At 45.8% G+C, this 15,856-nt stretch overlaps 1 protein-coding gene across 1 annotated transcript in view; it reads left to right on the top strand.

Annotated features, from left to right (window-relative positions):
- The window catches only part of Alk (Anaplastic lymphoma kinase), a 209,341-nt gene that overhangs the window by 73,291 nt on the left and 120,194 nt on the right, over nt 1-15,856 (top strand). The window contains exons 3-5 of the mRNA XM_077682125.1: nt 8,261-8,391; nt 10,196-10,324; nt 14,349-14,537. Coding sequence (XP_077538251.1) covers nt 8,261-8,391; nt 10,196-10,324; nt 14,349-14,537 — 449 coding nt within the window. The remainder of the gene's footprint in view (nt 1-8,260; nt 8,392-10,195; nt 10,325-14,348; nt 14,538-15,856) is intronic.

Raw genomic sequence — 15,856 nt, 5'->3', positions numbered from 1 at the left:
TATAAGCCGTCTTCTCAAAGGAGGCTACCTCCTTCCGACATGTCCTTAATACCCCTGATGGATGAAGAAAAGGTCGGTCGGCTCCAGAGAGTGGTTTCTCGTCTAAATTCAAATTAGGCCTAATGCAAGGAGGACTCTTTTGAACGGTGTCTTCCGAGATTTACGTGGGCTTCAATGCCCTGTGCGTTCGCGCAAGCAACAGGTTTAGCTATCGACAAGAAAGAAATTGGGGGAAAAAGAGAAAAGAGTAGGTGGAAAATTATCCCCGGTGGTCCTCAAGTTAAATGGCGAACTGGAGTGCTACAGCGACACTTATAGGGGAATTTGTTTTGCCGCTTTTTACAGACTGTAAAAGGATTCACACCCTTAAAGGTGTAAATCTCTGTCTATAACTTACACTTTTACCCCGTAGCAAAAACAAAAACAAAGTTAGAACCCCTTTAAAGGTGTTTTGCAGTTTGTAACACCTTTAAGCCCCAGTGAAACCACAAGAATAGACATTTTACATTACACCATTTCAAAAGGGTGTTTTTTTTCTTTCTTATAGGGTGTAAGGGTGTTAGTTATAGACAAGAATGGTGTAATTCATTTTACAGTGTTAGTATTCACGATGTGATCGAGCAGCCGAATTAAATACCCATCGAGTCAGCTGGAAGCCTTTGCATGTCGCTAAACTATCATCCCGCTAAGTTTTACTGGGGCCATTAAATTTAACCAAAGCAGACGATTTGGTGTCGCCAACTGAGGAATGTAGTGCGAAAGCCTGCTTGTAAGGCGTCGCCCAAATCCTCAATGAAAGTGTAAGTGTTATGCCTGTGCTACACGGTAACTTTCGTTTGACAATTGGGCTCTCGCCGACAACTGCGCCCTATGTATTTACAATGTGGCACTCGATAGACAATTGGCTCAACGGCCTTCCAAAGGCCTTTGACACAGCCGTGTAGCACAGGCATTACTCGTTAGGTATTACTTTCGGGGTGCCCACACAGGATTCACGGGACGGGCATAGACTTTTTCGGGTTAACCCTTTCGGAGATTGCGCCTCAAAGAGGGCGCGAAGTTTGGTTTAATAAGAAGACTGCTTTGTCCCTATAACAATGGTACCAATTTCATTGAAAACTTCAAACCTGCAATGGAGATATTACAAAGAAGTGGTTAAGGCGTTCTGCTGCTGAGCCCAAGGAAGCGGGTTCAAACCCGGCTGCGGTGGCTGCCTCTCTCATGGAGCTTGCGAAAAGCGAAAACGCCCATTTGTCGAAATTCCTGTGCAACTGAAAGATCCACAAGTCATGAAAATTAATCCGGAGCCCTCAGTACGGCCCGTCTCACATCCCAAGTGTAGCTTCAGGGCTTTAAAACCCACAATCAATCAATCAATCAATCAATCAATCAATCAATCAATCAATCAATCAATCAATCAATCAATCAATCAATCAATCAATCAATCAATCAATCAATCAAACAAACAAACCAATCAAATCAATCAATCAACCAGGCATAAAAGAAAACAGATGAAGCAGACAAAGCCACCGCCGTGAAGCTCGACTGGGCGGTTGTGGTGGAGCCTTTATTCCGTTCGAACGTGCCACTTGAATGCTAACTTGGAGCTGCCAACCAGATAACTGGGTTTATTGCCGGCCCATTTTACGTTACATCGGCGCGTATTGCGTCACTGTAGCGCTAAATTCGAAAGTTTTTCAATATTTCATGCTGGGTTTTTTTTTTCGGTTCACAAACGCCCGTCGTGAGTGGATTGGCGCTGAGTAAGTTACCAAGGGCTGTGTTCAAATTTAGCAAAGTTGCATTAAGTGTGGAGCACTTAGGATCCCGGGTTGTCGTCGTAGCTCATTCGGGGTCACGGCGTCACGCCCCCGAACAGAGGCTTCGATGAGAAAACAGCTCCCGTGGTCGGCATAAAACCTGGGTCCCTCGCATTATGAAGCTAATGTCTATACCATTGCGCCACAGAGGCACAAGTTACCCATATGCAAAGTGTTGGGGATGACCTTCGCGCTGCACCGTTGCGACAGGGGCTGCTGTTTGCTGCTACTTGGCCGAAAGTAAGTAGACCCCATATTATTAAAACTCAACCCAGTGTCTCTTTATACGTCCTTTCAGGGGCAGCGACGCTCTCTCTTGACTACTTTCGGTAGCAACGTTAGGTTGATACTGAAACTAGTCAAGGGAGGCGCCCCAGCTCCTCTTGGTGGGAGAGTAAAAGCAACGCCGCCTGCATCAGGAATTGTTATACAGGCGGCGTTGGTGGATAGGCCTATAAATGCAACCTGTGAACGGCCAGTCTTTCCCGCCATGAACGCCCAACCAGCGAAAGCAGGCTGTTTCTCCGAAAAGACAGCGGCGACGGATGGTTTAAACCATGTCTACTGGCGTTACTAAATGTTCGAGAATTGCAAGGAACAACATAAACTCTAGGTACTCACAAGAATAACGCAAAAGAAACACTGGCGAATCAGTCCGCGCACCCCCGACAGCTTTCAGGTTGACTGGAACTACTTTTTTTTTGTCTTCATGACCCCTTTAATTGTGTTTTGTTATATCTGACGTCATCAAACAGACGGGGAGGATGGTGGAGGGAAGTGGCACTCCCTAAATATTCCATTCTCGTTAAAAATGTGCCAAAATCGTCCGGAAAAATTGGAATGCGGCCTATGGATCCTCTACTTCGAAGTGTTCAAATAAATAGAATATGTTTACTGGTCACTTCGACGCTTTCCTAAGCTATATGTCGCTTTCAACACCTCTACACACATCAACTAACCCCAACTTAAAATTTGCACTGGATTGAAAAGATGATGCTCACAAAAGCGATACACGTAATGTGGAAAAATTTATTTGATCTTTAAAGGTAAATTTGCGAGCAGGGTAAATCTTTTTTTAGTTCAGCCAGTAGGGATGAGAATGAGGACGCAGCGAGAACTTCGTGCTTGCCCCGCTCCTACATTTTTTTTCTTAATGATATTCTTTCAGAGCGTACTACACAAACACATCCAGTACTTAGAATAAAGGTCACGAAGTGCCTCGGCCAAAAATTGCTGCTCTAGGCCCATCAGATCGAAACTTGCTGAAAACACTTTTCTCCCTTTCCCGGCCATGGCGTTCTTCGACCGCTGGAATTACGTCATTACAGCGGTGTAGCGGCTATTGACCGGTTTTCCTTCAGTTGCAGCAATGAACGCACTCGACAGCCGCTTTAGAAAAAAATCTCCCCAAAAGCAAAGCAGGAACGGAAGGCACATCTGCTGCGACAAGCAAATCACGCTGTGCCGCTCGGCGCTGGCGCTAACCGTAGCCTTCGCAGTGCTTCCAGGCGCGAAGGAAAGAGCTTGTATCGGATGTGTTAGGCTGTGTTTAGATCTTGCTCCGTGGTTTAGACTACCGACGCAAAAGCCATATCGGGATCTATGGACGTAAAAAAACGGCGTGTCACGCAGTTCGGTTGGCTCAGACGTGAAATGACGTCATTTTTTTTTAAGTTATTAGTTGCGGCAACATTGTGAACCCGGCCTTACAGAGCCTCTTTAAGTCTGCTTGCGTCCTTCGAATGAGAATTCCTGGAGATACTTAAAGGGACTCTGCAACATTTCCGATAAACGCTTTCACTCTTTCTTTCCCGACTGGAAGCACTGCGAAAGCTAGTTATTGCTAGCCCAAAGCGATACTGCGTGATTTGCTCATCGCAGTAGATGCGCCTTCCGTAATTCTTTCGCTTTTGTGGCTTTCTTTTTAAAGTGGGTATCAAATGTGATAATTGCCGTAACTTATGGAAAGCCTGCAAATAGCCGCTGCACCGCTATAAGGACGTAATTCCAGCGGTCGACGAATGCCAAGACCGGGAAAGAGAGAGAATTCTTTTGAGCAAGTTTCTAAGTTATTTGATGGACATAAAACAGTGATTTATGGGTAAGGTACCGGGCTGGATTCGCGACTGGGCTGGAGCGGAGGCGTGCGCGCACGCGTTGGTATCAACACAGCGCGCGCCGCCGCTCTGGCGCGGCCGTGGATGATTGTACAGCTTATTTTCCTTGCCTCCCCCATCTCCAAGGATGGCAAATAAAGGAAATATTAAGGTACTTTGCGGCCCACTAATCTAAGTACTGAACGTATTCGTTGGCTACGTTCTGGAAGCATTTGAGATTTCGAAAAAAGTTGAAAAAAAGTCTTGCAGGGTTTCTTAATGTGCGCTAGTGCATCATGTCTATGCCGCTAAATTATAGCCACCGGACTGGTTGCATCTCTTCCAAGGGCGTTTGTGACTCCCTGACTTTTAAACGTCTGTGCATACTGCTGCCTTTTAAAATGTCAGTGATTGTAGCTGCTATTGTAGATAACCTGATTTTATATTTTCAAGGGTAGTTTTTGTGTAATAGAGGAAAAAAGTGGAGATAGCAGTTATCTTGGACATGTTTGCGGCCACCTATTATCCTAACATCTTTTCGCCAACCTTTCACTCAGGATATACGGTTCTAATTCCCGAAACTGCGGATGCAGAAAAACTGAGGTCTGTAGAGGGTTATCAACCAATTTCCCTCTGCAACGTTGACTACAAAATATTTGCATTTTATCTAGGCGCCTTCAACTTGTAATGACTAGTTTAGTGGGGTCCCACCAAACTTGCGGTATTGGGGGCAGCTATATTCGAACAAATAATCATATTGCTCATTTCGTCTTGGAGTGCGTGTCTGATTCGATGGATCAGGCGGCCATAACACAAATCGACCTTGCAAAACCTTTTGATCGGGTCTCTCGCGATTTCTCATTCGCACTGTTGGCAGCAGACAACTTAGGCGACGTGTCCTATAAGGACACCAAGATGTGTTATAATCAGTGCACTACACACCTTATCGTCAATCGTATTATGTCTAAGCCGATTGCGATCAAGTTGTCTGTCAGCAAGGCTTCCCCTGTCACCCTTGCTGTTCGCGTTGTACTTGGAGCCTCTTTGTCTCAGCATTCAGCTGAGTCAAGGAGTGAAAGGTTTTTGCTTAAAATCATGCGAGGTTAAGGTGCTTGCTTATGCGGATGATATAGCACATTTTTGCGCTGACGAAACGAGTGTCCAGGAAGACCTTAAAGTGACTAAGCAGTTCTGTGATGTGTCTGGAGCTGACGTTAATACGAAAAAAACTAAGGGATTTCGGATCAGACAATGGGGAGCGAAACCACCCAGAATCGCTGGTATTATTTGGGATAGTGTCCCAATTCAGTATACCTTGGCGCGCCTTTGCCGCAACTACGGAACACAGGGTCTCATTGGTCGACAACAATCACGCACGTTAAGCACGCATCGCAGCCATGGAAAGGGCGAGACCTTTCTGTGCTTGCATGTGCACAAGTGTGTGATGTCTTTTTGGTGACAAAGCTGCTTTATGTGCTTCAAGTGCTTCACTGTGCGCGTGTAAAAGTTCCGGCTCTACATGGAGTTTTTGCGAAATTTGTGTGGGCTTCTAAATGGGAACCTATGCGCAGAGACAACTTGTTTCATCCTTCAAAGGCTGGGGAGTTGGGCTCACGCATTTGTTTGTACACCAACTTGTCTCTCGTTTTCGTTTTTGTTTTTGTTCGACAAATTGGTTGATCACCAACTTCCACTAACTGTACTTCAGCTGCGCATGTTTCCATTTGCCTTTCTTGTCGACATGTACGGGCGAAGTTAACAAAAAGCTGTCATGGGGATTTTTCAAGGAGGTTGTGGAAACTTCTAAACTTCTTACCGCGAGATATTCCTTGGAATATGTGTTCATTGTGTCAGGGAATACTATGACGAGCACTGTAACTGACAGCCTATTCCTGGTGCCTATTTATTGCCAGCTTTACTTAGGCCACCATAAAAGCGATGTTTTAAAACGTGTAATGAATATGTGCGTTCCGCCTAATGCAAAAAGGTTTTTCTTCAAGCTTCACTCTTCCACACTACCAGTTAAGACATGGCTTCGCGAAAAGGGAATGTCTATTCCCTTTTTGTCTTCTATGCATTCAACCAGAGACAATCGATCACTGTTTTACGTTGTGCTGTGATGCAGTGTTCTTCTAGGGCGTTTTGCAGCCGAATCTCAAAAAGAACATTGAAATTGAGTGACCGGCACGCGGAACCTCCCAGGCCACCTAGGTCAATTTTTCGTGCACTGGCTGCGTTGGTGCGGGCCGTTTACGCGCCATAAAGTGATCCACCGAAGTGGTTGAATCCTGTGGATGCGTTGTCTGGTCGCCTGACTTTTGAAGGGCGGCAAACGGCAGTTGGACTTATGTGCCTCTCCATCGATGCCTGTTACCTTTTGTATTGTCCCTTTGTCGGTGTATGCTATCGGGAATGCGCCTAAAGCTTCCATGCATTAAAGAAAAACATATCGCAGCATTGTTGGCAGAGCACTGGGCTGCCAATGTCCCGACCCGGATACAAATCCTACCGCATCAAACACGTGTGTCTCTTTGTTCACTTTACGGGGAACAACAACAACGGCGCTTTTTCGCAGAATGGGGAACTTAAGGCTTTCACATTAAAGGCAAAAGAATTATTAACACCGCTTGGTCTCCAAGTGTGTGTGTGTGTGTGTGCTACAAAGAAAGAAACACCAACTACAACAGGAAATGTTTTTCTACGCTGACAGCGTGCGGAGAAACCACAGTGACTTTAGAATCGCTGTGCTATCTCCTCATGTTGGCGCCCGAGCTGGGGCTGGCACTTTTTAGCTTGCTTACGCGTCGGTTGAGTTGGCGTTTTTCTAAGCGGACAGTACAGTAAAAAAAAAACAGCACAGTTGGTAGATCGTTGCGCTACTGCTGTGCAGACCTGGGTTAACATCCCTTCGTATCTGGCAAGTGTTTCTTTTATTTACTCTTCACAAATTTACTCTCTCTGTCTCTTCACAACGTCGGCCTTTTCTTTAGCAAAAAACAACAACAAAAACAGCAGCAGCAACAACAACAACAAAACAACAAAAACAACGACAACAACAAAAACAACGGCACTTTTTCGCAGAACGGACCACTTAAGGCTCTCGCCTTAAAAACTGCCCGGTCGCTTTAATTCGCTGAAAGTTCACAGCGCACCAAAAAGAAGTTAACTCTCCGGCAATGGAGCTGTATTCTCTCGGGTAAACAGCGAGCTAAGTTAATGGCTAGCGAACCCGGCTAAAGCTGCTTTTAAGCTTGTTATCCAAACGAACAAATAGGAAAAAAAAAGTGTAATAAAGAGGGGGCCTACGGAAGAAGTTTGTGTGAACTCGCAAGCTCGTCCATAAGGATATATGTTTTTTTTTTTAACTTTTCCCTATGTACGACGCGAACCACCGTACAGCTTCAAAAGGCCACGCAATAGTCTCCGGCAACCACGTTCTCAAAAAGGCAGGGCGTCGTTTCACCCACATGTTCTTTGTTTTATTTTTTCGGGAATGACAATTTCAAGGAACCATTCAATACTCCCTTACAGGATAACAAAACGGCCGAGCGTACATGTGGCGTTCGAACTTCTTCTGCAGCCAAGCATTAGGTTTTTTTAAGCGTTTGTACTGTTCTGAGCGCCACAGCTGCGTTAAAGGCCCTTACTCTTAGCGCGTTTTCTATAGTCGCACCCGCTCTCCCAACACGATGAGAGTAAAATATTGCCCCTTTCAATTGTAAGGATAAACACACATGTAAATTGCCCTCTCCCGCCATTTTTCAACGTCTGATTCAAATTGTCTCCATGCTGTTTGGGAATTTGCCAACGGCTTCAATTTGTGCGTACGAGTGTTTAATCCACGTGTATGTTCGACCTGAGCAGCTGCTTTCCTGTGGTCGATAAATGGTTTACAGCAAGTGCCTGCCAGAGACGAAGGTGCGCCATGTTAAGAAAGGCTTGTTTAGAGCTAGTTGGTACAGTCTTGAATTCAAACTTAGCGTGCCCTGCATAGTTGGACGAGTAACAGTGACAGTGGAAAAATACAATTCATATGATGGTGCGCAAATTAGCAGCTCACTTGCTCCATGGTATGCGTTAGCGTGACTATTATCTGTCGCTGTGTTCCACGTTACCAAGTTAATTCCTTTGAGGTAGAGCAATGCACCTTTAGTTTCCTTTTCGTAGTTGCGACCAACTTCATTTTGAACGGGTAACTTGTTAAATAAAGCCGTTTCTTCGGCGCTCCATTGTGTTTCCTCTTAAACCACTCCCTGCAAACGGCATCTGTGCGTTGGTCTTGATCGTAGCTCCTCGCTAAACAAGAGCAGCATTCGACATAGCGTGGTTTTCCTGTATGCGCAGGTGGCAGACTGTCCAAGTTCCGCTGGGGAGGCAGGAGCCACCGTTCATGGTAACCATTGAAGTGCTACCTGGCAAGTCGCCGCCGGGTCATCTGGCCTTGGATGACATCAGACTCGACAGCTGCGTCCAACGTAAGTGGCACTGACAGGGCGTGGACGTGGGTGAAGGCAATAAAGAAAACGGAATTATGTCGACTAAATAAATAAATAAAGGGCAATCTATCCCATATGACAGTGCCTTGTTGGACTAGTTGGTGGAGAATCTTTAAGGAATGTATAGGGCTGAATGCGTCCTTCCTGGCCGTCGTCCTCGGTTGCGCTGCTCACTCCTCAAATGAATGGATATAATTATCGCTACCCTGATCTGAATAGTATTTCTGAAAGTTGAGATTCAGTCAGGTAGAATGGCCATTAAAAATCCGGGAGCCTATGGTATACTGCCTATATGTCCTGGAGCGAAAGCTCCCAGTCCTTTTAGAATTCGACGCTCTTCCTTACCCGCCAATCAAAAACCCTGCTGCGTTGCAATGTGTGTTGGTTTTGAGATTTTTCATGGTGGCGCATGTACAGCGTCCTTTTTTAAGTGCCTCTAATGGATCATTTCAAATATCGCGCCCGACAAACTGCTTTAGACCTTCGCTGTGCTGCTATTGCAGTCGTGTCTCCGTTGCTATAGCAACTCTATTCCGTGAAATGGATAGCGAAGTCACCGGGGAAACCTCGAACGAGGAGATTTCTCGCTAAAAAAGAAACATCTGCCGAGACATCCTATAAAGATTCGCAGACCTACCACGGCGGCGTTTATTATCCATCTCGGTGCTGCTTAGGCCGTTTCTTGGAACCAACGCAAGGTCCCCTGTGTTGGCAGAGTGGCGAATGCCGAGGGAAGTCTGTAGACGTCCCGGCCTCTTCGACACATTGCCTTTTCAGGTGAAATCGAGGTCAAACTTATTGACTTGATCTGCTTCCTTCTATACGCTTAGGCTGATACCCTAACAAGCTCTATACACCCTAACAGGCTCTTTCTGAGGCTTTCATAGTTTCTCTAAAGTGGCTGCTCAGAGCTTCCTACATAGGCTTCTGATTTTCGAACCGTGGCTATAAAAAAAAAGTAGCATTTTCTTCTGAATTAGTTCTGAGCGCTGGACAGACGCAAAAGTTGGGCAAATGAAAAAAAAAAAAAAGTTACAAACATACACTTCGAAGCGCATGCTAACGACTGCTTAGTAGCTATTTTGCTAGAATTATACATGAGCTAATTTGCGCATGAAACGTCCGCATAAAACTTGGGTGACAGGCTCAAGACGGTGCAAGCAGGCTTCAACGTGACATAATGACGGCGTTTTGCTGTACCCTCCTTTCTGCAAGATTAATTCTTTGTCTTCTCAAAGTTATGGGAGGATACGCGCCAGAGCAGGTTGACGTTGTTCGATTACATAAGTACAACAACAAAAATCTCGATCCATCTCCACTAACGTGAAACCTGTGGAGGGGCAAACCATGCAGTGTATAAGTGTATTCTTGGCGCCTAGTCGTTTTTGCCGACGGAGATGAAGCCGTTGGGGCGCAAAGGTACACAGCTTTGCTGTAAGATTCTCTTGTCTTTGAGGCACGAGCCTCTCTAGCACGAGGCGTAAACGAATCTTTTTTTAATGCGCGTTACGATCTAGCGCGAGGCGTAAATGAGTTTCGCGGTGTTTTAGTACCGTCACTACATGCGACGATGATTACGACGACAAGAGACGCCAACAGCCCCAGCCACTAAGGGGCTTCGCCCCTAAAACATAACATAAGGGCGAAAGCGAGCCTGTCTCCCAAAACTTGCTCGCACCCGTCCTTCACCTTTTTAGCGCACCGCCGTAAAAAACTTCAGCATTTGGCTGAAGAGTGCCGTGAACGTGCTTGGCTCCCTTTTTTGGCTTCTCCCCCCATCCAGAGCCGAGGAGGATCGGGACCTGTCTGAAAACCCAATTTCGGTGCGCTAACTCGACGTGCATCGATCGTCAGGAGGTGTGCGACATCCGTGTCAATTGCGCCGACGGCGAAGACGAAAGGCAGGGATGCGGTGAGGAACCCCGCATACTTATATGTGCGCCCTGGTCGCTCCGGCACGCGTCCTTCGCTGCCGAAGCATGGATAACCTCTCCCTCTTTCCGTCCCCCCCGCTCTCACTTTCTCTCTTTCTCCTCTCGCCGTGATCCAGCAGCGTCCTTCGCAGCCGGAGGATGGGTAGCCTCTCTCTCCTCCTCCCTCTCTCTCCCCCTCTCTTTCTCTACCCTGTTGCGCTATTCCTTCTGACAGGCTCTCAATCTTATTGGCAGAGGCCTGGTGTATATGCTCACTTGCGTGCCGACGATGGGGATTCAAGAAAAGTGCAAGGGTCCCAAACTTTCAGGCGCGGTTGATGTTCGTCCATTTATTACTTTTGTTGGAACCATAGCAGTCGTAATTTTTTTGTAGCCGCAAAGAATAGGTTTCACTGTGTTGTTCGGCTGCTTGGATACTTCGCAGGCGAGGTAGTCAGCGGGGTGATTGACAAATGTGGCTGACAATGCTGAACTTTGTGGTCTAACTTTAGCTCGCGCTGTGTGTAACGTCTTACCATGGTGAATGTGTTTATTGTTCGTTTTGTTTTTGCATTGCACGCTAGCGAAGAACAGCGTAGCGGGGCACCCGATGGCATTGGCTCGACACGCAAGAGGGAGAGGGAAAATGGCACTTGATGGTCTCTTTTCGTTTGGTTTATGGCGAACGACTATTTGAAACTTCCTGGTGTATATTTCTTCACATCATACATTTAAAAGAGGGAAAAAATATGTTAAGGGACAGTGTGCAGACTCAGCGGCGGTCACAGGCGAACCCACGGTAACGGTCTTTTTTTTTTTTTAGTACGTTGGTGGCTGCTGTCGAAAGCTGCGTTCCAGTTCCATTTGAACGATCGCTGCTGAATTAAAACAGACAGTGATAACTGTGAAGTTATTCGAAGCTATTCAGTTTATGTCAGTTGCAGTGAATAACACCGAAAGCGCAGTTGTTTTATAGGGAGAGGGAAGGCGTACTTTTCCGTTCCTTGTAGGAGGAGGACGGGGTATCAGCTCTACGTTTTCATCGTTTCGCTGTTGAGACTCATTCACTCCTAAACAATCATCAATCAAAACTATTGCAACGCAATAATTGAAATACGATGCAATATAAACAGACACAACACGTTTGAAAGGAACAGTGCCGGAGTGTAAAGTTATTAAATCAAACACAATGATCGAAACACAGCCTATTTGAAACGACTGCTACTTATTTATTCACCTGTTTATTTACGATGCCAGCTGCGCAGATATGACGTCATAGCAGTTGGGGAGGATTCAGTTGGGGAGGATTCGAAGACACACACGGCAGAGAGAAAAAGGAAACAAATAAAAAAAATATACGCGAAACAGGTTTCTGTACAGAAACGTACAACACACGCAATAGAAACGCAAAAGCCGCGGGGAAAACAATGGGGAATTTAACTAATGAATTTTCGTATCTTTTCGATACACAAATAATCTGCTTCACCTATGATTACGAAATGCGCGTGCAATTCTTCGTAAGTGTATATGCTAGCTAGCCACGGCATTACCTCCAACCTGCCGCGGTAACGCAGTGGATAAGGCATTGTGCTGTTGCGTCCGAGGATGGGGTCTGATCCCGGCCGTGATGGCGGCTAGCTTTTAAGAGCAAGACGGAAAGTGAAAACGTCTCTGTGCCGAGAGTTCAGCGTAGGTTAAATATCTCCGGGTGATCAAATCTACCTTATTTTCGCGCGTATAACCCACCCGTGCATATATTCCGCACCCCCACTTTCAGCCCGCCGAAAAAGAAAACAAAGAAATCATCGCGTATCGCCCGCTCATTTGTTGCACGAAAGGCTGCACCAAGGCTACAAGCAACACATAACATACTACGTAGACAGAAAAAGCGTACATTTAGCAAGTAGAATACACTGACTGCAAGGCGAAAGTCACGATTTACTAAGAAAATTCAGTTGTTTGTGTGCGCTCGTCCTTGTTGTTTTTTCTTCCTTGTCCTTGTATGTTTTGCGCGATCGCTGCCAGGGAAGGCTTAGTCAGTGTTGCTGCGTAGGAGCTTCACGGCACAACTCACATTGCAGTGAAGCTGCACTATAGAAAAAACCCCGCGTAGTATCCGAACCCCTACTTTGCCACTGAAATTTACGCATTTTTGAGCGGGTTATACTCGCGAAAATACGTAATCGGGAGCCCTGCACTCCGGCGTGCCTCATAGCTGAGGCGCAGCTCCGGGGCGTTAACCCCCAAAATTTTTTTTTCTTGCCTTATTAGCGCATATCTTCAAATTTTCGCATTCGAGTTGACGTTTAAATTTTCGCTTTCAAATTTCTCGTGAATGTATAGGACCTACAATGAAGAAAAGGATGTGCGGCCTTTTTATTTATAACTAACACCTTCCCACACAATCAAAAAACAAAGAAAAACAACCTTTGAAAGGATGCGATAATACCCTTCAAAGTAGTGTATTTTTGTTAGGCCGTAGGGGCGTTATAAACGGCAAAACGCTCTTAAGAGGTTGATTGGGGGGTTTAATGCGCCGACGCAACGCAGGCAATGAGGCACGCCGTAGTGGAGGGCTCCGGAATAATTTTGACCACCTGGGGATCGTTAACGTCCGCCGAAATCTCGAACAAACAGGCGTTTTTGCTTTTTCGCCTCCATCAGAAAACACTCTTAAATGGTGTTTTCTTTTCCTTTGTTTTATTGCTAACGTGTAACGGTGTATGCTTAAATGGTGTTTTCTTTTGGTTTGCTTTATTGTTAGCGTGTAAGGGTGTTACGGACAGTGATTTACACCCTTAAAGGGGCCATGCAGTCAAAATATGTTTGTTTTATTCGAAAGATTTGGTGTTTTGTAGTGCCCCGAGCACTTTTCCGGCAGAAAGTGATGCTCTATTCTCTATGAAATTAAACAACATAAGTTATAATTTTCATTCTCCCGCCAAATCATGTGTTTCGTGACGTCTGCCATAACGCCACATGAACGGGTCTCCAAACGAACTTCATGTGCGCTGGTCGGCTTGCCGCAGACTGCGACACGGCCGGGCTAGAGGGGAGGCGCGCTGTGTTGATACTGCCGAGCCTTTTTTACCGTCAGTCCTCCTAGATGACGCCACCATACTGTTCTGTTTTTTGACCGTTTTTGCACCTTGCGTGTTTTTGCTGTGGTAGGTAGTACTCGTTTCAGGTAGCATAGTGTACGTTCGACAAATAGGGTCACGTAAGACAATGTCGCTTACGCTAATCGGCACTGTCGTCTGAGACAACCCCAAAGCGCAAGAATAGTGCGTGCAGTACCAACAGCAGTACGCACTGGTACTTATATGTTTACGTGTACTTTCTTAACTTCTATTGTTTCCAGCCATCTTTATTAGTGCTGTAAAATGACTAGGAACGACACTTTGTCCCGTATCTGCGTCACTGCTGCTGTCTTATGAAGGGCGTAAGGGGTGCTCAAGCTGCAAATGACAGCTTTTTTATTTCCGTCCCCTCTCGTATTGCATTTTGTACCGTACGGAGATAAATCAATGACTTACTTACTTACATACTTACTTACTTACTTACTTACTTACTTACTTACTTACTTACTTACTTACTTACTTACTTACTTACTTACTGACTGACTTGCTTGCTTGCTTGCTTGCTTCCTTCCTTCCTTCCTTCCTTTCTTACTTGCTTGCTTGCTTGCTTGCTTCCTTACTTACTTACTTACTTACTTGCTTGCTTGCTTGCTTGCTTGCTTGCTTGCTTGCAGCTTGCTTGCTTACTTGCTTACTTACTTACTTACTTGCTTGCTTGCTTGCTTGCTTGCTTGCTGGCTTACTTACTTACTTACTTACTTTTCCCGATTATGTACCTTATTTGAGGCGAAGTGGGCGTTAAAAGTGGCGTCAGTATGATTCTAACGAGGCAATCTTTCGAATGAACCAAACTTGTGTTTCGTCTGCACGGCCCCTTTAGGGCTGTGAGTCTTTTTGCAGTGTATACAAAACTGTCAACCTTGATTTTCCTGGCATTCCCCAGATCAAGTTCCGCGGGGTGCTCGGTGTTCCTACGAAGAGCACGATGGTGAGATCGACCCTAGTGACCCCACCATCTGCGGCTGGAGGAACAAGGTCCGCTCGGGAAACGGAGACTGGCGCCGCATGGCGGCGGAGAACGCCACCATCAAGTACGCGCCGCTCCGGGACCACACTACAGAGAGCCCCAAAGGTGAGAGCGCGAGTGGTGCTGTCTGTCGTGCTGCCAAGCCCATTCACTGACAGCAAGTGGCGTAGCCAGAAATATTTTTCAGGTACTATATGTCGCCGGTAAAAAACAAAACAAAAAAACAAAGAAATAAATCCGGTGCCTTACAAACTTTTAGTAATTTTTCGGTTGTAATAAACCAACGCTTTTTTTTGTTCTGTTTTTGCATTTTGGTATGTCGATTTCGTGTGGAAATATCATAGGCGAAAAAAGGGCGTAAGGAGCGGGGAGGGACAGATGCGGCGTTCAGAAAATTTAGGGGGTTGTTCTGACGTGGAAACAACCCCCCCCCCCTCCCTTGGGCCGCCCCCCTGCTTACCACAGCACTTACTTGATTGATGAACTGTAGCTGCGTTTTCAGGAAGGTTTGCGTTCATTGGATCCTTGCTGTATTTCGTCCCATAACCTTTGTCTAAGGTTGGCCTGCAATTTTAGTACACAGTGCCCAGTGAACATTTTGGTTTTGAGGGGAATATAAAATCTGGTAAAACTCTCATCGTGATGTTGATGACGATGGCATAAGGCTTCCTCTTTGATTCGGGTTATGGTATATGCCATCTCGCCCATTGAGTTACTTATCAACAAGGGCTTGCTTAGCTTTTTTTTTTTAGTTCCCACTCAGATGTCGTTTAAGATTATGCTCTAGGCTTGTGACGCCCCTAGATAGGCCCCTTCCCTGCCTTCTCTACACCCATACTGTAATCACTTGATGCTTATATCCACTGCGTATTAGTAAATGCTTCCCGCAGCGGCAAAACCCAGTGTGACGAGGGTGAACTTTCACTCCAACTTTGAGCTTGATTGAAATTTAGAATTCCTTTGCTTGTGTTCGATTCCTTCCGTATACCTCCTGGCGCCCAGCAGGTCGAGACAGGGGGGTGCCAACTCGACTGCATTTGATATGTAGACGCACTCATGGTGATTGCAGAAACTCACCATTTCACAACTTCATTTGCGTACAGGTATTTATTCACACCTATTATCGAAGCCGAAGAAATATCAGTCTTGTGTGATCTAGTTTGGCTCGGCCAGATATACTTTTGTCAGTAAGTTCGAGTAGAAAGAAAAAGACATCCCTTCGAGCCATCCATGATCGAGTAAATGTTTCCGACGAGTTCTCAGGAGCATGATGCTTCCGGCAGCAGCGCTTTACGATTTAAGGATGGAAAGTTGGGCTGTTTGGTTACTTGATACTGACATTATATCAGCTCTACTAGCGTGCGTTCCGGGTATTTCTATTCTGTGTCCAGTCCCCCAGCGAAAATGTCAAGTCCTTTGCATCA

The sequence above is a fragment of the Haemaphysalis longicornis genome, unplaced genomic scaffold (assembly GCF_048455015.1).
Source record: "Haemaphysalis longicornis isolate Haplotype H1 unplaced genomic scaffold, Haemaphysalis longicornis Haplotype H1 scaffold_8, whole genome shotgun sequence".
NCBI lineage: Eukaryota > Metazoa > Arthropoda > Arachnida > Ixodida > Ixodidae > Haemaphysalis > Haemaphysalis longicornis.
This window is presented reverse-complemented; position numbering and strand designations above follow the sequence as displayed.